This window comes from Eschrichtius robustus, chromosome 5 (assembly GCF_028021215.1).
Source record: "Eschrichtius robustus isolate mEscRob2 chromosome 5, mEscRob2.pri, whole genome shotgun sequence".
Taxonomy (NCBI): Eukaryota; Metazoa; Chordata; class Mammalia; order Artiodactyla; family Eschrichtiidae; genus Eschrichtius; species Eschrichtius robustus.
Window position 1 is genome coordinate 122,636,557 of NC_090828.1, and position 23,146 is coordinate 122,659,702.

Genomic DNA, 23,146 nt, shown 5'->3' on the forward strand with positions numbered 1-23,146 from the left:
TTCAATTTAAGAGTTACATCAAATATTTAAATAAGGTGTACTATGTTCCAAGCATTTTTTCTCCTAACTGAAGCCTTCTTTGATTGCTTGCTACCTTACAGGATTCAACACTCCCACTTATGTGTGGTATTCTTATGCATACTTCTTTCATAAGCGCTTATTGCATTGTGTTGCGATTATTTGTTTATAACTCTTATTTTCATCTTAGATTTAGCTGGAAGGTAGGCTACAATGACACAAATTCATCTTTATTTACCTGGTACCCTCTGCGATTCCTAGTAGATGCCTAGTACGTAATAGACCCTCAATAATTACTTGTTGAATGAGTGATTTTAAGAGGCGGTGTTGCATAATAGCAAAAATTCAGACTTTTACGTTACTAACTGGTGATAACTTATTTAATATCTCTGAACCTCAATTTTCTTGTCCTTAATGTGAGGATAATGTTACTTATCTTTCTGAGTTGTTTTGGGAATTACAGGAGATTTCCTAAAATTTCCCAGTGTACTGCCTCACAGAAAGAGGTCAGTCAATAAGTGGGAGTTATTTTATCATTATTCTAAAAACAGTTGCCTGTAGAATGAAAGGCTCTAGGGTCCTTGCTTTTTTTCTTATTTATTTTTTCCCTTTTATTTATTTTTTAATTGGGGTATAGTTGTTTTACGATGTTGTGTTTCTACTGTACAGCGAAGTGGAGTTCCCTGTACTATACAGCAGATTCTTTTTTTTTTTAATTTAATTTTATTTATTTTATATACAGCAGGTTCTTATTAGTTGTCTATTTTATACATATTAGTGTATATATGTCAATCCCAATCTCCCAATTCATCCCACCACTACCACCCCCGCCCCACCAGTTTGCCCCCTTGTTGTCCATACGTTTGTTCTCTACATCTGTGTCTCCGTTTCTCCCTGCAAGCCAGTTCATCTGTACCATTTTTCTAGGTTCCACATATATGCGTTAATATACGATATTTGTTTTTCTCTTTCTGACTTACTTCACTCTGTATGACAGTCTCTAGATCCATCCACGTCTCTACAAATGGCCCAATTTCATTCCTTTTTGTGGCTGAGTAATATTCCATTGTATATATGTACCACATCTTCTTTATCCATTTGTCTGTCGATGGGCATTGAGGTTGCTTCCATGACCTGGCTATTGTAAATAGTGCTGCAGTGAACATTGGGGTGCATGTGTCTTTTTGAATTATGGTTTTCTCTGGGTATATGCCCAGTATTGGGATTGCTGGGTCACATGATAATTCTATTTTTAGTTTTTTAAGGAACCTCCATATTGTTCTCCATAGTGGCTGTATCCATTTACATTCCCACCAACAGTGCAAGAGGGTTCCCATTTCTCCACACCCTCGCCAGCATGTGTTGTTGGTAGATTTTCTGATAATGCCCATTCTACCTGGTGTGAGGTGATACCTCATTGTAGTTTTGATTTGCATTTCTCTAATAATTAGTGATGTTGAGCAGCTTTTCATGTGCTTCTTGGCCATCTGTATGTTTTTGGAGAAATGTCTATTTAGGTCTTCTTCCCATTTTAGGATTGGGTTGTTTGTTTTTTAATATTGAGCTGCATGAGCTGTTTATATATTTTGGAGATTAATCCTTTGTCCGTTGATTCGTTTGCAAATATTTTCTCCCATTCTGAGGGTTTTCTTTTCATCTTGTTTGTGGTTTCCTTTGCTTTGCAAAAGCTTTGAAGTTTCATTAGGTCCCATTTGTTTACTTTTGTTTTTATTTCCATTACTCTAGGAAGTGGGTCAAAAAAGGTCTTGCTGTGATTTATGTCAAAGAGTGTTCTTCCTATGTTTTCCTCTAAGAGTTTTATAGTGTCCAGTCTTACATTTAGGTCTCTAATCCATTTTGAGTTTATTTTTGTGTATGGTGTTAGGGAGTGTTCTAATTTCATTCTTTTACATGTAGCTGTCCAGTTTTCCCAGCACCACTTATTGAAGAGATTATCTTTTCTCCATCGTATATCCTTGCCTACTTTGTCACGGATTAGATGACCATAGGTGCATGGGTTTATCTCTGGGCTTTCTATCCTGTTCCATTGATCTATGTTTCTGTTTTTGTGCCAGTACCATATTGTCTTGCTTCCTGTAGCTTTGTAGAATAGTCTGAAGTCAGGGAGCCTGATTCCACCAGGTACGTTTTTCTTTCTCAAGATTGCTTTGGCTATTCGGGGTCTTTTGTGTTTCCATACAAATTGTGAAATTTTTTGTTCTAGTTCTCTGAAAAATGCCATTGGTAGTTTGATAGGGATTGCATTGAATCTGTAGATTGCTTTGGGTAGTATAGTCATTTTCACAATGTTGATTCTTCCAATCCAAGAACATGGTATATCTCTCCATCTATTTGTATCATCTTTAATTTCTTTCATCAGTGTCTTATCATTTTCTGCGTACAGGTCTTTGTCTCCTTAGGTAGGTTTATTCGTAGATATTTTATTCTTTTTGTTGCAATGGTAAATGAGAGTGTTTTCTTAATTTCACTTTCAGATTTTTTCATCATTAGTGTATAGGAATGCAAGAGATTTCTTTGCATTAATTTTGTATCCTGCTACTTTACCAAATTCATTGATTAGCTCTAGTAGTTTTCTGGTAGCATCTTTAGGATTCTCTATGTATAGTATCATGTCATCTGCAAACAGTGACAGCTTTACTTCTTCTTTTCTGATTTGGATTCCTTTTATTTCTTTGTCTTCTCCGATTGCTGTGGCTAAAACTTCCAAAACTATGTTGAATAATAGTGGTGAGAGTGGGCAACCTTGTCGTGTTCCTGATCTTAGTGGAAATGGTTTCAGTGTTTCACCATTGAGGACGATGTTGGCTGTGGGTTTGTCATATATGGCCTTTATTGTGTTGAGGAAAGTTCCCTCTATGCCCACTTTCTGGAGAGTTTTTATCATAAATGGTTGTTGAATTTTGTCAAAAGCTTTTTCTGCATCTATTGAGATGATCATATGGTTTTTCTCCTTCAATTTGTTAATATGGTGTATCACATTGATTGATTTGCGTATATTGAAGAATCCGTGCATTCCTGGGATAAACCCCACTTGATCATGGTGTATGGTCCTTTTAATGTGCTGTTGGATTCTGTTTGCTAATATTTTGTTGAGAATTTTTGCATCTATGTTCATCAGTGATATTGGCCTGTAGTTTTCTTTCTTTGTGACGTCTTTGTCTGGTTTTGGTATCAGGGTGATGGTGGCCTCGTAGAATGAGTTTGGGAGTGTTCCTCCCTCTGCTATACTTTGGAAGAGTTTGAGAAGGATAGGTGTTAGCTCTTCTCTAAATGTTTGATAGAATTCGCCTGTGAAGCCGTCTGGTCCTGGGCTTTTGTTTGTTGGAAGATTTTTAATAACAGTTTCAATTTCAGTGCTTGTGATTGGTCTGTGGATATTTTCTATTTCTTCCCAGTTCAGTCTCGGAAGGTTGTGCATTTCTAAGCATGTGTCCATTTCTTCCAGGTTGTCCATTTTATTGGCATAGAGTTGCTTGTAGTAATCTCTCATGATCTTTTGTGTTTCTGCAGTGTCAGTTGTTACTTCTCCTTTTTCATTTCTAATTCTATTGATTTAAGTCTTCTCCCTTTTTTTCTTGATGAGTCTGGCTAATGGTTTATCAATTTTGTTTATCTTCTCAAAGAACCAGCTTTTAGTTTTATTGATCATTGCTATTGTTTTCTTAATTTCTTTTTCATTTATTTCTGATCTGATCTTTATGATTTCTCTCCTTCTGCTAACTTTGGGGTTTTTTTGTTCTTCTTTCTTTAATTACTTTAGGTGTAAGGTTAGGTTGAGATGTTTCTTGTTTCTTAAGGTAGGATTGTATAGCTATAGACTTCCCTGTTAGAACTGCTTTTGCTGCATCCTATAGGTTTTGAGTCATCCTGTTTTCATTATCATTTGTCTCTAGGTATTTTTTAATTTCCTCTTTGATTTCTTCAGTGATCTCTTGGTTATTAAGTAGTGTATTGTTTAGCCTCCATGTGTTTGTATTTTTTACAGATTTTTTCCTGTAATTGATATCTAGTCTTACAGTGTTGTGCTTGGAAAAGATACTTCATACGATTTCAATTTTCTTAAATTTACCGAGGCTTGATTTGTGGCCCAAGATATGATCTATCCTGGAGAATGTTCCATGAGCACTTGAGAAGAAAGTGTATTCTGTTGTTTTTGGATGGAATGTCCTATAAATATCAATTAAGTCCATCTTGTTTAATGTATCATTTAAAGCTTGTGTTTCCTTATTTATTTTCATTTTGGATGATCTGTCCATTGGTGAAAGTGAGGTGTTAAAAGTCCCCTACTATGATTTTGTTACTGTCAGTTTCCCCTTTTATGGCTGTTAGTATTTGCCTTATGTATTGAGGTGCTCCTGTGTTGCGTGCATAAATATTTACAATGGTTATATCTTCTTCTTGGATTGATCCCTTTATCATGATGTAGTGTCCTTTTTCCTCTCTTCTAATAGTGTTTGTTTTAAAGTCTATTTTGTCTGATATGAGAATTGCTACTCCAGCTTTCTTTTGATTTCCATTTGCATGGAATATCTTTTTCCACCCCCTCACTTTCAGGCTGTATGTGTCCCTAGGTCTGAGGTGGTCTCTTGTAGACAGCATATATACGGGTCTTGTTTTTGTATCCATTCAGCCAGTCTCTGTCTTTTGGTTGGGGCATTTAATCCATTCACGTTTAAGGTAATTATCGATATGTATGTTCCTATTACCATTTTCTTAATTGTTTTGGGTTTGTTATTGGAGGTCTTTTCCTTCTCTTGTGTTTCCTGCCTAGAGAAGTTCCTTTAGCATTTGTTGTAAAGCTGGTTTGGTGGTGCTGAATTCTCTTAGCTTTTGGTTGTCTGTAAAGGTTTTAATTTCTCCATCAAATCTGAATGAGATCCTTGCTGGGTAGAGTAATCTTGGTTGTAGGTTCTTCTCCTTCATCACTTTAAATATGTCCTGCCACTCCCTTCTGGCTTGCAGAATTTCTGCCGAAAGATCAGCTGTTATCCTTCTAGGGATTCCCTTGTGTGTCATTTGTTGTTTTTCCCTTGCTGCTTTTAATATGTTTTCTTTGTATTTAATTTTTGATAGTTTAATTAATATGTGTCTAGGCGTGTTTCTCCTTGGATTTATCCTGTATGAGACTCTCTGTGCTTCCTGGACTTTATTAACTATTTCCTTTCCCATATTAGAGAAGTTTTCAACTATAATCTCTTCAAATATTTTCTCAGTCCCTTTCTTTTTCTCTTCTTCTGGGACCCCAATAATTCAAATGTTGTTGTGTTTAATGTTTCCCAGAGGTCTCTGAGACTGTCCTCAATTGTTTTCATTCTTTTTTCTTTATTCTGCTCTGCAGTAGTTATTTCCACTATTTTATCTTCCCGGTCACTTATCCGTTCTTCTGCCTCAGTTATTCTGCTATTGATCCCTTCAAGAGAATTTTTAATTTCATTTATTGTGTTGTTCATCACTGTTTGTTTGCTCTTTAGTTCTTCTAGGTCCTTGTTAAACGTTTCTTTTATTTTCTCCATTCTATCTCCAAGATTTTGTATCATCCTTATTATCATTATTCTGAATTCTTCTTCAGGTAGACTGCCTAATTCCTCTTCATTTGTTAGGTCTGGTGGGTTTTTTCCTTGCTCCTTCATCTGCTGTGTGTTTCTCTGTCTTCTCATTTTGCTTAACTTACTGTGTTTGTGGTTTCCTTTTCGCAGGCTGCAGGTTCGTAGTTCCCGTTCTTTTCGGTGTCTGTCCCCAGTGGCTAAGGTTGGTTCAGTGGGTTGTGTAGGCTTCCTGGTGGAGGGGACTAGTGCCTGTGTTCTGGTGGATGAGGCTGGACCTTGTCTTTCTGGTGGGCAGGTCCACGTCTGGTGGTGTGTTTTGGGGTTTCTGTGGCCTCATTATGATTTTAGGCAGCCTCTCTGCTAATGGATGGGTTGTGTTCCTGTGTTGCTAGTTGTTTGGCATAGGGTGTCCTGCAGTGTAGCTTGCTGGTCGTTGAGTGGAGCTGGGTCTTGGCGTTGAGATAGAGATCTCTGGGAGATTTTCACCATTTGATATTATGTGGAGCTGGGAGGTCTCTTGTGGACCAGTGTCCTGAAGTTGGGTCTCCCACCTCAGAGGCACAGCCCTGATGCCTGGCTGGAGCACCACGACCCTGTCCTCCACACGGCTCAGAATAAAAGGGAAAAAAGAAAGAAAGAAAGAAAAAGATAAAATAAAATGAAATAAAATAAAGTAAAATAAAATAAAGTTGTTAAAATTAAAAAGAAAAAATAATTATTTAAAAAAAAACTTTTAAGTAATAAACAAATTAAAAAAAGAAAGAAAGAAAGAAGAGAACAACCAAACCAAAAAACAAATCCACCAATGATAACAAATGCTAAAAACTACACTTAAAAACAAACTAACCAAATAAAAAATGGACAGACAGAACCCTAGGACAAATGGTAAAAGCAAAGCTATACAGACAAAATCACACAGAGAATCATACACATACACATAAAGAAAAAGAGAAAAAGGGAAAAAAATATATATATACCATTGCTCCCGAAGTCCACCTCCTCAATTTGGGATGATTCGTCGTCTCTTCAGGTATTCCACAGATGCAGGTACATCAAGTTGACTGTGGAGATTTAATCCGCTGCTTCTGAGGCTGCTGGGAGAGATTTCCCTTCTCTTCTTTGTTCGCACAGCTCCTGGGGTTCAGCTTTGGATTTGGACCCGCCTCTACGTGTAGGTCGCCTGAGGGCGTCTGTTCTTCTCTCAGACAGTACAGGGTTAAAGGAGCAGCTGATTCTGGGGCTCTGGCTCACTCAGGCCGGGGGGAGGGAGGGGTACGGATGCAGGGCGAGCCTGCAGCGGCAGAGGCCAATGTGACGTTGCAACAGCTTGAGGCGTGCCATGTGTTCTCCCGGGGAAGTTGTCCCTGGATCATGGGATCCTGGCAGTGGTGGGCTGCACAGGCTCCTGGGAGGGGAGGTGTGGATAGTGACCTGTGTTTGCCCACGGGCTCCTTGGTGGCGGCAGCAGCAGCCTTAGCTTCTCATGCCCGTCTCCGGGGTCCGCGCTGATAGCTGCTGCTTGCGCCCGTCCCTGGAGCTCCTTTAAGCAGCGCTCTTAATCCCCTCTCCTTGCGCACCAGGAAACAAAGAGGCAAGAAAAAGTCTCTTTCCTCTTCGACAGTTTCAGACCTTTTCCTGGACTCCCTCCCTGCCAGCCGTGGCGCACTAGCCCCCTTCAAGCTGTGTTCATGCAGCCAACCCCAGTCTTCTCCCTGGGATCCGACCTCCGAAGCCCGAGCCTCAGCTCCCAGCCACCATCCGCCCCGGCAGGTGAGCAGACAAGCCTCTTGGGTTGGTGAGTGCTGGTCAGCACTGATCCTCTGTGCGGGAATCTCTCCGCTTTGCCCTCCGCACCCCTGTGGCTGTGCTCTCCTCCGTGGCTCCGAAGCTTCCCCCCTCTGTCGCCTGCAGTCTCCGCCTGCGAAGGGCTTTCCTAGTGTGTGGAAACCTTTTTCTTTCACAGCTCCCTCCCATTGGTGCATGTCCCATCCCTATTCTTTTGTCTCTGTTTTTTCTTTTTTCTTTTGCCCTACCCAGGTACCTGGGGAGTTTCTTGCCTTTTGGGAGGTCTGAGGTCTTCTGTCAGCATTCAGTAGGTGTTCTGCGGGAGTTGTTCCACACGTAGATGTATTTCTGATGTATTTGTGGGGAGGAAGGTGATCTCCAAGTCTTACTCTTCTGCCATCTTGAAGCTCCCTCTGCTGGAAGACGTTTAATCACATTTTCAATTTCATTACTTTTGATTGGTCTGTTCATATTTTCTACTTCTTCCTGGTTCAGTCTTGGAAGGTTATACCTTTCTAAGAGTTTGTCCATTTCTTCTAGGTTGTCCATTTTATTGGCATGGAGTTGCTTGTAGTAGTCTCATATGATGCTTTGTATTTCTGCTGTCTCTGTTGTAACTTCTCCTTTTTCATTTCTAATTTTATTGATTTGAGTCCTCTCCCTCTTTTTCTTGATGAGTCTGGCTAAAGGTTTATCAATTTTGTTTATCTTCTCAAAGAACCAGCTTTTAGTTTTGTTGGTCTTTGCTATTGTTTTTTTTGGTTTCTATTTCATTTATTTCTGCTCTGATCTTTGATTTCTTTCCTTCTACTAACTTTGGGTTTTGTTCTTTTTTCTCTAGTTCCTTTAGGTGTAAGTTTAGATTATTTGTTTGAGATTTTTCTTGTTTCTTGAGGTAGCCTTTTATTGCTATAAACTTCCCTCTTAGAACTGCTTTTGCTGCATCCCATAGTTTTTGGATCATCGTGTTTTCATTGTAATTTGTCTCTAGGTATTTTTTGATTTCCTCTTTCATTTCTTCAGTGATCTCTTGGTTATTTAGTAACGTATTGTTTAGCCTCCATGTGTTTGTGTTTTTTACGTGTTTTTCCCTCTTATTGATTTCTAATCTCATAGCATTGTAGTCGGAAAAGATGCTTGACATAATTTCAGTTTTCTTAAATTTACCAAGGCTTTATTTGTGACCCAAGATGTGATCTATCCTGGAGAATGTTCCGTGTTCACTTGAGATATGTATGTTCCTATTTCTATTTTCTTAATTGTTATGGGTTTGTTTTTGTAGGTCCTTTTCTTCTCTTGTGTTTCCCACTTAGAGAAGTTCTTTTAGCATTTTTCGTAGAGCTGGTTTGGTGGTGCTGAATTCTCTTAGCTTTTGATTGACTGTAAAGCTTTTGATTTCCCCATCGAATCTGAATGAGATCCTTGCTGGGTAGAATAATCTTGGTTGTAGGTTCTTCCCTTTCATCACTTTAAATGTATCGTGCCACTCCCTTCTGGCTTGTTGAGTTTCTGCTGAGTAATCAGTTGTTACCTTATGGGAGTTCCCTTGTATGTTGTCATTTTTGCCTTGTTGCTTTCAATAATTTTTCTTTGTCTTTAATTTTTGTCAATTTGATTAGTATGTGTCTTGGCATATTTCTCCTTGGGTTTATCCTGCCTGGTGCTCTCTGCATTTTCTGGACCTGGGTGGCTATTTCCTTTCCCATGTTAGGGAAGTTTTCGACTATAATCTCTTCAAATATTTTCTCTGGTCCTTTCTCTCTCTCTTCTTCTGGGACCCCTATAATGCGAATGTTGTTGCGTTTAATGTTGTCCCAGAGGTCTCTTAGGCTGTCTTCATTTCTTTTCTTTCTTTTTCCATTATTCTGTTCCACAACAGTGAATTCCACCATTCTGTCTTCCAGGTCACTTATCCGTTCTTCTGCCTCAGTTATTCTGCTATTCATTCCTTCTAGTGTAGTTTTCATTTCAGTTATTGTATTGTTCATTTCTTTTTGTTTGTTCTTTAGTTCTTCTAGGTGTTTGTTCTTTAATTCTTCTAGGTCTTTGTAAAATATGTCTTGCATCTTATCGGTCTTTGCCTCCATTGTTTTTCTGAGGTCCTGGATCATCTTCACTATCATTATTCTGATTTATTTTCCTGGAAGGTTGCCTATGTCCACTTCATTTAGTTGTTTTTCTATGGTTTTATCTTGTTCCTTCATCTGGTGCAAAGTCCTCTGCCTTTTTATTTTGTCTATCTTTCTGTGAATGTGGTTTTCCTTCCACAGGCTGCAGAATTGTAGTTCTTCTTGCTTCTGTTGTCTGCCCTCTCCAGCAGGTTCTTATTAGTTATCTATTTTATACATATTAGTGTATATATGTCAATCCCAGTCTCCCAATTCATCCCACCCCCCCACCCGCCTGTCCTTGCTTTTAAAATAATTAGATATTAGATATGGCAGGGTTTTTTAAAGCCACATTAGTGATTTCTAAAACATTATATAATTTTATAATTTACTGAAATTGATCTTTTATCATTTTAGAATATTCAATTTTACTAACAAAACGTGATTTTAATTTATCAAATTTGGTTTGTAGCTTACTGACTGACATTCCATAAATATAGCTATATCAGATAAAACATGTAAGCCGAGTGTATACTGTTATGTAAGCATGAAGTATGTTAAGATAGGAAATAGGTACATTTACAAGTCCTGATCAAATCTGAATAGTTTCTAAGACTGAGTATATGATTTTGTGTGTAATCACTGAAGATATTTGAGTAGGTAAGAGACACCTTCATTGACTACCTTTTTTTTTTTAATTCTTTTTTTTTTTAATTAACTAATTAATTTATTTATTTTTGGCTGTGTTGGGTCTTCATTTCTGTGCGAGGGCTTTCTCTAGTTGTGGCAAGTGGGTGGCCACTCTTCATCACAGTGCGTGGGCCTCTCACTGTCGTGGCCTCTCTTGTTGCGGAGCACAGGCTCCAGACGCGCAGGCTCAGTAGTTGTGGCTCACGGGCCTAGTTGCTCCACGGCATGTGGGATCTTCCCAGACTAGGGCTCGAACCCACGTCCCCTGCATTGGCAGGCAGATTCTCAACCACTGTGCCACCAGGGAAGCCCGATTGACTACCTTTTTAAACTCATAATCAAACTGTTGTTGTTGTTAGTCTGTGTGTAACTGAGCAGGACCCTATGGGGCCTTCCTGGGACAGACCGCTCCCCCATATCCTCTGCTTTAGCTCCTCTATGAAGTATCTAGATAATAGTGCCTGATACATGTTTCCTGAGTGGTTTTACAGGTGCTAAAACCCCCAGCAAATGGAAGAAATTAAATACTTGATGACCATGAGCACATAGCCCCAGGCCTATAGGTGCCTAAGGATTGATAATGTTAACCCCTGTGACACCGCCCTGTTACTTCACCTCAACCAATCAGAGAATTGTACATGAGCTGATCACATGCCCTGGGATGCCCCTCCCTCAGTGTGCCTTTAAAAATGCTTTGCTGAAACACATGGGGATTTCAGGTGTTTTGAGCACTAGTTGCCCTGGACTACTTGCTTGATGTCCTACGGTAAATGCCATGCTTTCCTTCACCACAACCTGGTGCCAGTAGATTGGCTTTACTGCATGTCAGCATGTGGACCCAAGGTTGGTTCGGTAACTTGTGGTTTCTGGATCCATGTACTTCAGAGCAGAGGTGTCCAGTAGACCTCCATATTCACCATTTGTGGGAACTAGCAATTTATTCAAGCTAAATTTGTATTTCCAATAAGGAACTTGGAATTACTTATGTTAATGCTTGGTTACGTCTGTACTTACTTAACTTGGGAAAGGTATTTACTGGGGTTACTAGCTTCTAGTCCTCCTCCCTCACCTCTGAACACCTGCTTCCTATTATCAGTGGATGGGAGAAGAGAAGGAGTGAGTAATCAAATCTTTTGTCATAGGTCACCCAAGATTTAAGATATTTTATTTTTACAACATTTACTTGTGTCCATGTAGCTAAGTTGCCATAGTAATTAGGATCATTTCTACTAACAATTTTTGTTTGACTAGGATGAATTTATAAATTATCTAGATTAGCTGAACTTGTTTTTAAGTTGAACAGAAGATTTGCTTGTTACTATGTATTAGGAAGAATTTTCCATAGTAGGCCTCGTTTCTAGCTTAGAACTTTCTATGGTATTCTAATACCCTAATATCCTAATGTGGGGCCTTCATCCATATATAATAAACTACCCCCTCTAATCTTAATCACTTTGCAAACTGTGTCCCCATTTTCCCTGCTATAACTTGAACTTGGCTTACTGTCTTTCTGTCTACCTACATTCTGACTTCTACGTTCGAATGTACAGCCCAGCTGATGCAACATGTTACTTTCTTAGTTCCTCGACTGCCATATCTCCTGTGAACTTTATTTCCACACTGGTTCAGCCATGTACTCCAGTGGTCCCACCTTATACTTTTCATCTCTAGGAACTATTCTACCTCTAGACTGTCTAATCATGGTCCCCTGTCCTTTGAAGTTTTAATATTACGAATAATATTGGGTGTATAGTGCCAGGTACTGCTCTAGGTGCATGGAATACACTAGGAAACAAAACAGACAGAAATGTCTGCTCTTAGGAAACTTATGCCTTAGTGGGGAGAGACAGACAATAAACAAAACCCATAATAAGTATGTAATTATATAGTGTTTTACAAGTTGATGAATGCTATCAGGAAAAAAAAAGTAGAGCAGGGAAGATATAAAAGGGAGTTCAATTCTCTTCTGTTTTAAAAATTTTTAACTTTTATTCTGAAAAAACTTAAGACTTATTAGAAGGTCACAAGTATTGTGCAAAGGACTCCCATATGCCATTGACTCAGAATCAAATACTGTTAATATTTTGCCACATTTACTTTAAAATTCTCTCTCAAAAATATGTAACACTTTATGAATTTGTGTGTCATCCTTGTGCAAGGGCCATGCTAATGTCCTCTGTATTGTTCTAACGTTAGTGTATGTGCTGCCCAAGCAAGCATGAGAGTTGTAATTTTAAATAAGGTGGTCAAGTTAAGTGTTCATTGAGAAATTGACATTTCAGGAAAGACTAGAAGGAAGAAAGGGAAGTAGCTATGCAGATATGGGGGCAGTGGGGGAGCAGGGAGAGTGGTTTAGGTAGATGGACCAGCTAGTATGGAGTCCTAAGCAGGAACATGGAGGGACATCAGTTTGACAGAAAGGAAAAAGTGAGGTAGAGAGGTAATAGGAATAGGGTAATAGGTAATAGGCAGATTGTAGAAGGGCTTATAAACCATTAATAGAGCTTTTTTCCAGTATAATCAGGAGCCACTGAGGACTTCTGAGAAGTGATATGATCAGACTTACTTTTTCAATTAGGAGGTAGAGGTGGAGGTGGTAGGGAATGGTGGGATTCTGGGTATATTTTGTTGGTAGAGCCAACAGGAGATGCTGATGGATTAGATGTGCAGCATGAGACAAAGAGTGAAGTCAAGGAGTTGGTGTGAGCCACTGGAAGGACGGGAGGGGGGAGACCCTGGATGGAATATGGTTTGAGAGAAAGATCTGGAGTTCATTTTGGTCATATTAAGTTTGAGAGGCCCATTAGACTGCTAGGTAGGTATGTCTGTTTAAATATACGAACAAATCTGAAGTTCAGGAGAGGTGTGATCTCCATATATAAATGTGGGAGTCATTGGTATAGAGGTAGTATTTAAAAGCCATGACACTAATGAGATCTCTAAAGGATAGAGCAGAGGATACTAAAACCTGAGCCCTGGTACACTCTAAGAGGACAGGGAGATGAGGAAGATCCAGCGAAAGTTTAGACTGAGGAGGAATGATGTAGGATAAAATCCATGAGGCTGTGGTGTTCTAGAATCTAATTGAAAAAAAAAGTGATTTAATGAGGAGGGAATGATTTCCTGGTAGGTCCAGTAAGATGAAGACTGAGAATTCCTTCCTGCTGTCTTCCTTTTACTTCCAGTTCAGGGCATTTGTATGTTAAGAAACCTTCCAAACCCCCAAATTTGAAAACTGAGTTCCTCTTACATGTTCCCTCAACACCTAGTATCAATACATTTTCTATAGTATTTCTTCAAAATTGCATCTGTGTTCTATGTTATTATACATCCAGAGCCTAGTGCAATGTCTGTATCATGTAAACACTCAAATATATTTTTATTGAATACATGAAAGAATGAAATTCATTAAATGGTTATTTTATAACTGTAATTCTTTACAGGGCAATATTCTGACTTTTTAAAAAAATTTTTTTAAAATTTATATTTGGCTGTGTTGGGTCTTCATTGCTGCGCGTGGGCATTCTCTAGTTTTGGCATTCGGGGGCTACTCTTCATTGCAGTGTGCGGGCTTCTCATTGCAGTGGCTTCTCTTGTTGCGGAGCACAGGCTCTAGGTGTGTGGGCTTCAGTAGTTGTGGCGCCCAGGCTTCAGTAGTTGTGGTTTGCAGGCTCTAGAGCACAGGCTCAGTAGTTGTGGTGCTCGGGTTTAGTTGCTCCACGGCATGTGGGATCTTCCCGGATCAGGGCTTGAACCTGTGTTCCCTGCATTGGCGGGCGTATTTCCAACCACTGCGCCACCAGGGAAGTCCTCTGACTATTTAAAATAGATATTTTCACTGGCATTTAGCCCTGAAGCAGAGATGGAGCATTCTTGTGTTAAAAAGGGAGCAAAGACCCAGTTAGATGTCTTACCTCTGCCACTAGCTACATGATCTTCTTGGAGTTTTATCTTTTTGATCCTCATTTTCCAAAACTTTTAGATTCATTGGTATGGGTTAAGCCAGTGTGTTGCTTTTTCCATTTTTTAAAATTAAAGTTTTAATTTTGAGATCACTGTAAATTCATATGCTGTTGTGAGAAATAATGCAAAGAAATAATGCAGGTACAATCCTGGGTACCCTTCACCCAGTTTGCCCCAATGGTAACGTCTTGTAAAACTATAACACAATATCACCACCAGGATATTGACACCATCAAGATAGAGAACATTTCCATCCCACAGGGATCCCTCATGTTGCCTTTTTAAAGTCACAACCTCTTCTCTCCTTCCCTACCTTAACCCCTGGCAATTACTAATCTTTTCTACAATTTTGTCATTTCAAGAATGTTATATAAATGGAGTCACACAAATGTAACCTTTTGAGATTGGCTTTTTCACTCAGCATAATTCTCTGGAGATTCATCTAGATTGTTGAATGTATCAATTGTGCCTTTTTATTGCTGAACAGTATTCCATGATATGTATGTACCAGTTTGTTTAACCATTCACCCCTTGGAATGGTCCATTCCAGTTGGGTTGGTTCGGGTTTTGACAATAATGAATAAAACTGCTGTAAACATTCATATTTAGGCTTCTGCGTGGACATATGTGTTGACATAAGTTTCCTCTAGGGTAAATGCCCAAGAGTACTGTTGCTGAGTCATATGGTAGTTGCATGTGTAGTTATTGAAGAAATTGTCAAACTATTTTTCCGAGTGGCTGTATGTATACTCTGTCTTCCTAAAAGCGTACATCAGGACAGGAATTGTTTGATTGATTGATTTTGTTTGTGTTTTAAATCTTTGGATGAGGCTTTGCTTCATTTCAGGCTTTGTAGCCATACAAACTTGCATTTGAATCCTGGCTTTCTTATCTACCATGTCATAGTTTATTCATTAATGAACAGGAACATAGTACTTATTTCATAGGGTTCTTAGGAGGATTACATGAGATAGCATACGTTCAAGTTCTTGGCACGTAATAGACACTCCAGAAATATTAGTTCTTTCGCCACCTTCAGAATTAAAAACTGAGCCTATTTTCGTTGGTGTTCATGTTGTTTCAGTGGCATATGACATCATCTCAAGTGTTTGTTGATATTATAATCAGTTGCAATCTCGTAACAGTGTTACCACTTCTTTGTTTTAGATCTTCTTTTTCAATCTTTTATAGTTTCCATATACAGGTCTTGCACATCCTTTTATTAGATTTATTTCTGATATTTGAATTTCTTGATGTTCACAAGAATGGTATCAATTTTAATATTTTATTTTCTGATTTTGCCTATGTAGAGGAACATAGTGGATTGTGTATATTGGTCATGTATTCATCAACCTTACTAAATTTGCTTATAAAACTCCTAGTAGATTATTTTTATTCTATGTACATAATCCTATGTCATCTGTAAATTAAAAAAATTTTTTTCTCCTTTCCTTTTGCCTTATTCAACTGATCTGATTCCACTGTCAAATAAAATTTGAGATAGTAGGCATTTTTGTGTCTTCTCTGACCTTGCAAGGAAAGCTGTCAACATTTTACATTAAGTATGATGTTTGCTGAAGGTTTTTGGTAAAAACCTTTCATGATATGAAGTAAATTCTCTTCTGTTTTTCCTTTGTCAGGGAGGTTTTTCTCTGAACTGATGTTTAATTTTATCAAATGCATTTTCCCCCTACTTTTAAGATTACCATCTAAATTTTCTTCTTTATTTTATTATTCTTGAAAATTACATTGCTTGAGGTTTTTACAATGTATCTTAATAACGGTTTAATTGAGATAAAATTCACCAGGAAATAAAACCATAAAATTCATTCATTTCATAATCTTTGGGTTTTGATATATTCACAGAGTTGTAGAACCATCATCATGATCTAATTTTAGAACATTTTCTTCACTCTAAAAAGAAACCCAGTACTCATTAGCAGTTGCTCTTTAGTCTCTGCCCCTCTATTCCACGCCCCACCCCCCCATATCCCTGACTCCAGCCCTAAACAACCACTCATTTACTTTCTGTCTCTATGGATTTGCCTAGTCTAGACCTTTCATATAAATGGAATCACACAATATGTGGTTCTTTGTGACTGGCTTCTGTCGCTTAGCATAATGTTTTCATGTTCATCCATGTTGTAGGATGTATCAGTATTTTTTTTGTAATAAATTTATTTATTTATTTGTTTGTTTTTATTTTTGGCTGTGTTGGGTCTTCATTGCTGTGCGCAGGCTTTCTCTAGTTGTGGGAAGCGGGGGCTACTCTTCGTTGTGGTGCACGGGCTCCTCATTGTCTTGGCTTCTCTTGTTGTGGGGCATAGGCTCTAGGCACTCAGGCTTCAGTAGTTGTGGCGCATGGGCTCAGTAGTTGTGTCTTGTGGGCTGTAGAGTGCAGGCTCGGTAGTTGTGGCACACGGGCTTAGTTGCTCCACAGCATGTGGGATCTTCCCGGGCCAGGGCTCGAACCGGTGTCCCTTGCACTGACAGGCAGATTCTTAACCACTGCGCCACCAGGGAAGCCCTGTATCAGTATTTTATTCCATTTTATTGTCAAATAATACTCCATTGTATAGATATACTACATCTTCTTTATCAATTCATCAGTTGATAGACATTTGTGTTGTTTTCATTTTTTTAAACTATTACGAATAATGCTGCTATGAAAATTTGTATGCAAGTTTTTGTGTGGATGTATATTTTCATTTTTCTTGGGTGAAAGAAAAATTCATTTACCTAGGGGTAGAATTTGCAGGTCTTATGATAATTATGTTTAACATTTGATGAACTACCATATTGATTTTCACAACGGTTACACTTTTATACATTTCCACAAGCAGTGTTTGAGGGTTCTAATTCCTCCACACTTTTGCCAAAACTTGTTGTTATCTGTCTTTTTAACTTTAGCCCTCCTAATGGGTATAAAGTGGTATCTCATTGTGGTTCTTATTTGCAATTTCCTTATTACTAATGATGTTGAACATTTTTCTGTGTGCTTATTGGCCATTTATACATCTTCTTTAGAGAAATGTCTATTCAGATCATTTTTGCATTTTTAAATTGAGTTTTGTTTTTATTATTGAGTTGTAATTGTTCTTTGTATATTCTTGATACAAGTCTCCTGTCAGATATACTTTGCACATATTTTCTCCATTTCTGTGGATTGCCCTCCCTTTCTTGATGGTATTATTTGCAGCACTAAAGTTTTTAATTTTGGTGAAGTCCAATTTATCTATTTTTTCTTTTGATGCTTTTATTTTTGGCATTGTGTCTAAGAAACCATTGGTCACCAACATTTACTTTTATGCTTTCTTTTAATAGTTTTTAAAAAAATTTTAGCCCTTATGTTTTAGTCCTTGATCATTTTGAGTTATTTTGTGTATGGTGTGAGTTAAAGGTCTGATTTCACTCTTTTATATGTGGATATCTAGTTCTCCCAGCACTATTTCTTGAAAAAAGTTTTTCATTTCCTATTGAATTGTTTTGACACCCTCCTCAAAAATCAACTGACTGTTAAGTGTTTATTTATGGACTCTCAATTCTATTCCATTGATCTGTCTGTCTATCATTATGCTAATACTACACTGTTTTCATTATGTGGCTTCATAGCAAGTTTTACAACCAGGAAGTATAAGTCCTCCGACTATACTTTTTCAAGATTGTTTTGGCTATTCTGGGACCCTTGCATTTCTACATGAATTTTAAGCTTTAAAAGTTGAACTTGCCTTTGCATTCCTAAAATAAGCCCATTTTAGTCTTGATATTTTACTCTTTTAATTTACTGATGTATTAGGTTTGCTAATTGTTTTTTTGGGTTTTTTTTTAAGTTAATTAATTAATTAATTTTTATTTTTGGCTGCATTGGGTCTTTGTTGCTGTGCATGGGCTTTCTCTACTTGCGGCAAGCAGGGACTACTCTTCGTTGCAGTGCGCGGACTTCTCATTGCGGTGGCTTGTCTTGTTGCGGAGCACTGGGCTCTAGGTGCGTGGGCTTCAGTAGTTGTGGCACATGGGATCAGTAGTTGTGGCTCGTGGGCTCTAGAGCAGAGGCTCAGTAGTTGTGGCGCATGGGCTTAGTTGCTCCGCGGCACGTGGGATCTTCCCGGACCAGGGCTCAAACCCGTGTCTCCCGCATTGGCAGGCGGATTCTTAACCACTGTGCCACCAGGGAAGCCCTCTAATTGTTTTTTAACTGATGAACATGAGAAAATGTCTTGTTTATATTTTTTCTTGCAATGTGCTTGTCTTACGAAGTTTAGTCTAGCTTCGTAGAATGAGCTTGAAAATAATATTTCTGTCATTACACCAAATGACTCAAGTTTGTTTATTGTGTTCTTTAATTTTCCATAACTTATAGATTTTTAATCTGCTTGTATAATCAATTGCTGAGAGAGATGCATTAAAATGGCTCACTATAGTTATAGATTTGGCTGTTCTTTGTTTCTGTCAAATTTTTCTTTTATAACTTCTTTTTAAAATTTATATTAACCTCTATCATTTTTAAAATTTTATTTATTTTTATTTTTTTATTTTTGGCTGTGTTGGGTCTTCATTGTGGTGCGTGGGCTTCTCATTGTGCTGGCTTCTCTTGTCGCGCAGCACAGGCTCTAGGCATGTGGGCTTCAGTAGTTGTGGCTTGCGGGCTCTAGGGCGCAGGCTCAGTAGTTGTGACACACGGGCTTAGTTGCTTCGCAGCATGTGGGATCTTCCTGGACCAGGGCTCGAACCCGTGTCCCCTGCATTGGCAGGCGGATTCTTAACCACTGCGCCACCAGAGAAGTCCATATCTGGATGTTTTGACTTGTATATTTATATACTTTGAGGCTGTGTTTATTCTAGTAAATTAAATCTTTTATCATTATAAAGGGCTCTTCTTTGTCTTAGTAATTTTTTTTAGCCTTCAGCATATGCTATCTTACGTTAATAAAGCTATACCAGGTTTATTTTGGTATGCATGATATGTCTTTTTCCATTCTTTTACATCAAATGTTTATGAGTCCTTCTATTTAAGATGTGTCTTTCTAAAGCAGCATACAGATACTAATCTTAAAATCCAGTATGATAATCTTTTTCGTTTCCTTTTTTTTTTTTTTTTTTTTAGAAATTCACGTTCTTTTATTTATTTATTTATTTATTTATGACTGTGTTGAGTCTTCATTTCTGTGTGAGGGCTTTCTCTAGTTGCGGCAAGTGGGGACCACTCTTCATCACGGTGCGTGGGCCTCTCACCATCGCGGCCTCTCTTGTTGCGGAGCACAGGCTCCAGACGCGCAGGCTCAGTAGTTGTGGCTCACGGGCTTAGTTGCTCCGTGGCATGTGGGATCTTCCCAGACCAGGGCTCGAACCCGTGTCCCCTGCATTGGCAGGCAGATTCTCAACCACTGTGCCACCAGGGAAGCCCAGCAAGTCCTGCTTGCTGTACCTCTGAGACATTTCCTAAATCCAGTTCCACTGCTAAAGATGATTTTTGCTATGTCTGTTGCAGCATGATAATAGGTTTCTTGCTTTCATACTTTCCCCCTTTTGAACCATTCTCTATTCTCTCTCTCTTTTAAAAAATTTTTTGGCCACACTGCACAGCTTGCGGGATCTTAGTTCCCCGACCAAGGTTCGAACCTGTGCCCCCTGCATTGGAAGCACAGAGTCCTAATCACTGGACTGCCAGGGAGTTCCCCCCATTCTCTATTCTTTACTCAGAGTTTTATTATTGCTATTGAGAAGGTGCTAGGGATGCTGACTCATAGGTGCTCATGAGGACCTTATCCAACAAGTGTGAGTCATAAATCATCTCTTAAATCCAGTTGCCATTGAGGCGGTGGGGGCTTTGTGGACTGGCAAAGTCCTATAGGAACATTTCCCATGCCTTTCTATTGATAGCTTTGTCCTCCTCTTGTAGTTTTTGGAATGTAAGTCAGATTGTGTCACTCCCCTTCTTAAAACTCTCCAGTAACTGCTATCCAGTACAACTTTCTGTGAAGGATGAAATGTTCTATGTTCTATGTGTGCACCGTTCAGTATGAGAGCCACTAGCCATATGTGCCTATTGAGCACTTGTAACATGGTTGATGGAGGAACTGAGGAACTGAATTTTTAATTTAGTTAAATTTAAATAGCTACATCTGCCTAATAGTGTATTTGACAGCACCTCTCCTTTGGCTTCCCTTCATTCTTAAAGTGGAATCCAAAGTCCTTATCAAGGACTTCTATGATCTGACTCTTGGTTATCTCAGTAACTTCATCTCATATCATTCTCTTCATTGGTCTAACCACATTGACCTCTTCTCTGTTTCTAGAAAACACTAAGCCTTTTCTCAACTCAGGGTCTTTTCACTTATGCTGTTTGCCTGGAGTGCTCTTCTATCAACTTTGAACCTGACTGGTTCTTTCACATCCTTTAGACTGTAGACCAAGACCAAGTATCACCTAAGAGTGGCCTTACCTGGTCATCCTGCCTAAAGTGGCCATTACCCTCTTAAGTTTCTTCATAATACTTGTACTATACTGTAATTAATCTTGTTTACTTTTTTGTTTATTTTCAGTCTCCCCCTCAAGAATGTAGGTTCTGTGGGGGTGTAATCCTTGGTTCTCTAGATCGTGGTGTGTAGTACTTATTTGTTATTAATAAATACTTGTTGAATTCTTGAGATTCTTAAACATTGTACACAGGTTTATTACTTTTTTAGGGGAGAGGGAGGCTAAAGTTTTGTAAGTCTGCAAATAATTGAGAATTAAAGCAAATTTGTTTTAAAAATGAAATGAGATTATATATAAACAGATGAATGGTTCAATCTAAATATGAAGTGTTTTTATTAGAGAAGCTTTATAGTTCAGTGATTTAATAGGACTTTTTTCCTTGCAGCGTTCTAAGAATTTACTGATATATGAAATTTTTATGTGGTGGAAAATTAAAATTATAACTGTGAAAAGCCACTGGTGAGGAAAGTGCTAATCAGGCAGAGTTTATTTCTTTTTGAATTTTATTTTATATTTCTTTTTGAATTTTATTATTATTTTTTAATACCGCATGTCCTTATTAGTTATCTATTTTATACATATTAGTGTATATATGTCAATCAGGCAGAGTTTATACTGTTGATTCAAGTGATTAAAGAATTCATTTTAATATTTAAAAATCAATCTCATTCAATAATATTAAGCTAATTTAATTATTATAAATTTAGAGTTGATGTCTTTGTGTTTAAAAAAAATTTTTTAATGCAATTTAACCTCATTCTTAGAAAATCTAGTATAGTATGAAAATGAACACCTATAAAATGATTAATTATAAAAGAATTCATCTTTCTGTAACAAATTCATCCCTATTTTAAAAATTATTTAGTTTGTAAAAATCTAGTTGATTTATAACTTTTTAATAATACATTTATTGCTTAAAACGGGTATGGCTACGTCATGGCTCAATTAGAAATACAAATGAAATAGAGTATGCTGGTTGTTAGTGCATTAAGTAATTGCTTTTGGACTCAGTGCTTTGAATTTTCTTAATAGCTTATTCTGGGAACATGATTTAACCAATTTGTATCTAGTATGTCAAGGCTATTGATAAGTGCTTTCATATTATTATTTACGTTTAATTCTCTAATACACTTAGTAATATCTATTTCCCCCACCCCTCCCTCTTGTGATTTTTTTGTTTTTAGGATCATCATGCCCAGAGGTCATGACATAAAAAAGTCTCTTACACCTCAGATTTCTTGTTTGACAAGTGAATCTTATAAACAGCTGGATTTTTTGCCTGACAAACTAAGAGCAAAGCTGCTTCCCTTCCAGAAAGATGGCATCACTTTTGCCTTGAGAAGAGACGGCAGGTAAGGTACTTTTTTCAAGACATGCTAAAATACTAAATCCCTGGCAAGTGTATAAAAAAACAAAGCTTAGTGAAAAAAATTCTTTTTGTGTATACATAGTCTTCCCGTTAATTTTTTTTTTTACTAGATCATGAAATAATAACTTCAGGATATATTTTATTTTGCCTTCATTCTTGAATGATACTTTAGTTAACAATACAGCTCTACTTTAATAGCCATTTTTTTCTTAGCACCCCGAAGACTGTATTCTGCTGTCTTCTGGCTTCCATAGATGCCATTAAAAAGTGTGCTCTCGAGTCTCAAAATATTACCCTGCAGGTGACTTATTGATTACAAAGAGAAAAATTACACAAAATGGTCAAGGTTGGTATCTCTGATAATGGTACAGATACCGGCATAATGTGGTACACAGGAGGTTTATAACTTTCTTTTTTTTAAATTTATTTATTTTATTTATTTATTTTTGGCTGTGTTGGGTCTTTGTTGCTGCGTGCGGGCTTTCTCTAGTTGCCGCCAGCGGTGCGCGTGCCTCTCATTGCGGTGGCTTTTCTTGTTGCGGAGCACAGGCTCTAGGCATGTGGGTTTAAGTAGTTATGGCATGCAGGCTCAGTAGTTGTGGCTCGAGGGCTCTAAAGCACAGGCTCAGTAGTTGTGGCGCATGGGCCTAGCTGCTACACGGCAAGTGGGATCCTCCCGGACCAGGGATCAAACCCGTGTCCCCTGCATTGGCAGGTGGACTCTCAACCACTGTGCCACCAGGGAAGTCCCAGTGTATAACATTCTTACGTGGTGTTCTTCCTGGAAATACTTGACCTGAAAGTCCTGAGGAAACAGTCAAACCAGTTCAGCATGTGGGACATTTTTTCAGGACAGCTGACCTGATGTCTTCACGTGATTAAATGTCATGGAGAACCAAGGGAAGTGGTGGGAATGTTCTAAGTTGAGAAGCAACCTAAGAACTAGAACAACTGAAAGTAATGCATAAACCTTGATTAGATCCTGAATAAGTAAAAAGAAAAGCTTTAAAGGACACTTTTGGGTTAACTGGGAAAACTTCATCTGGACTCTATTAGAGTGCTGTTATTGAATTAATGTTGATTACCTTAGATGTGGTAATGGTGTTATAGTTGAATATAAGAATGTTCTTGTTCCTGGGAAATGCATGATAAAGAATTGGGGGATGAAG

The 23,146-nt window shown here is 38.2% G+C and overlaps 1 protein-coding gene and 1 non-coding gene across 7 annotated transcripts in view; one reads left to right on the forward strand and one right to left on the reverse strand.

The window, feature by feature from the left end:
* Window positions 1-23,146, forward strand: part of ZRANB3 (zinc finger RANBP2-type containing 3) — a 280,181-nt gene that overhangs the window by 7,207 nt on the left and 249,828 nt on the right. For all 6 annotated transcript variants that reach the window (XM_068545216.1, XM_068545215.1, XM_068545218.1 and 3 more), the window contains one exon: window positions 21,793-21,960. In XM_068545216.1, coding sequence (XP_068401317.1) covers window positions 21,800-21,960 — 161 coding nt within the window. In that variant the 5' untranslated portion in view covers window positions 21,793-21,799. The remainder of the gene's footprint in view (window positions 1-21,792; window positions 21,961-23,146) is intronic.
* Window positions 12,282-12,384, reverse strand: LOC137765587 (U6 spliceosomal RNA). Its single transcript, XR_011074231.1, has one exon. It is a non-coding gene; the product is annotated as a U6 spliceosomal RNA (small nuclear RNA).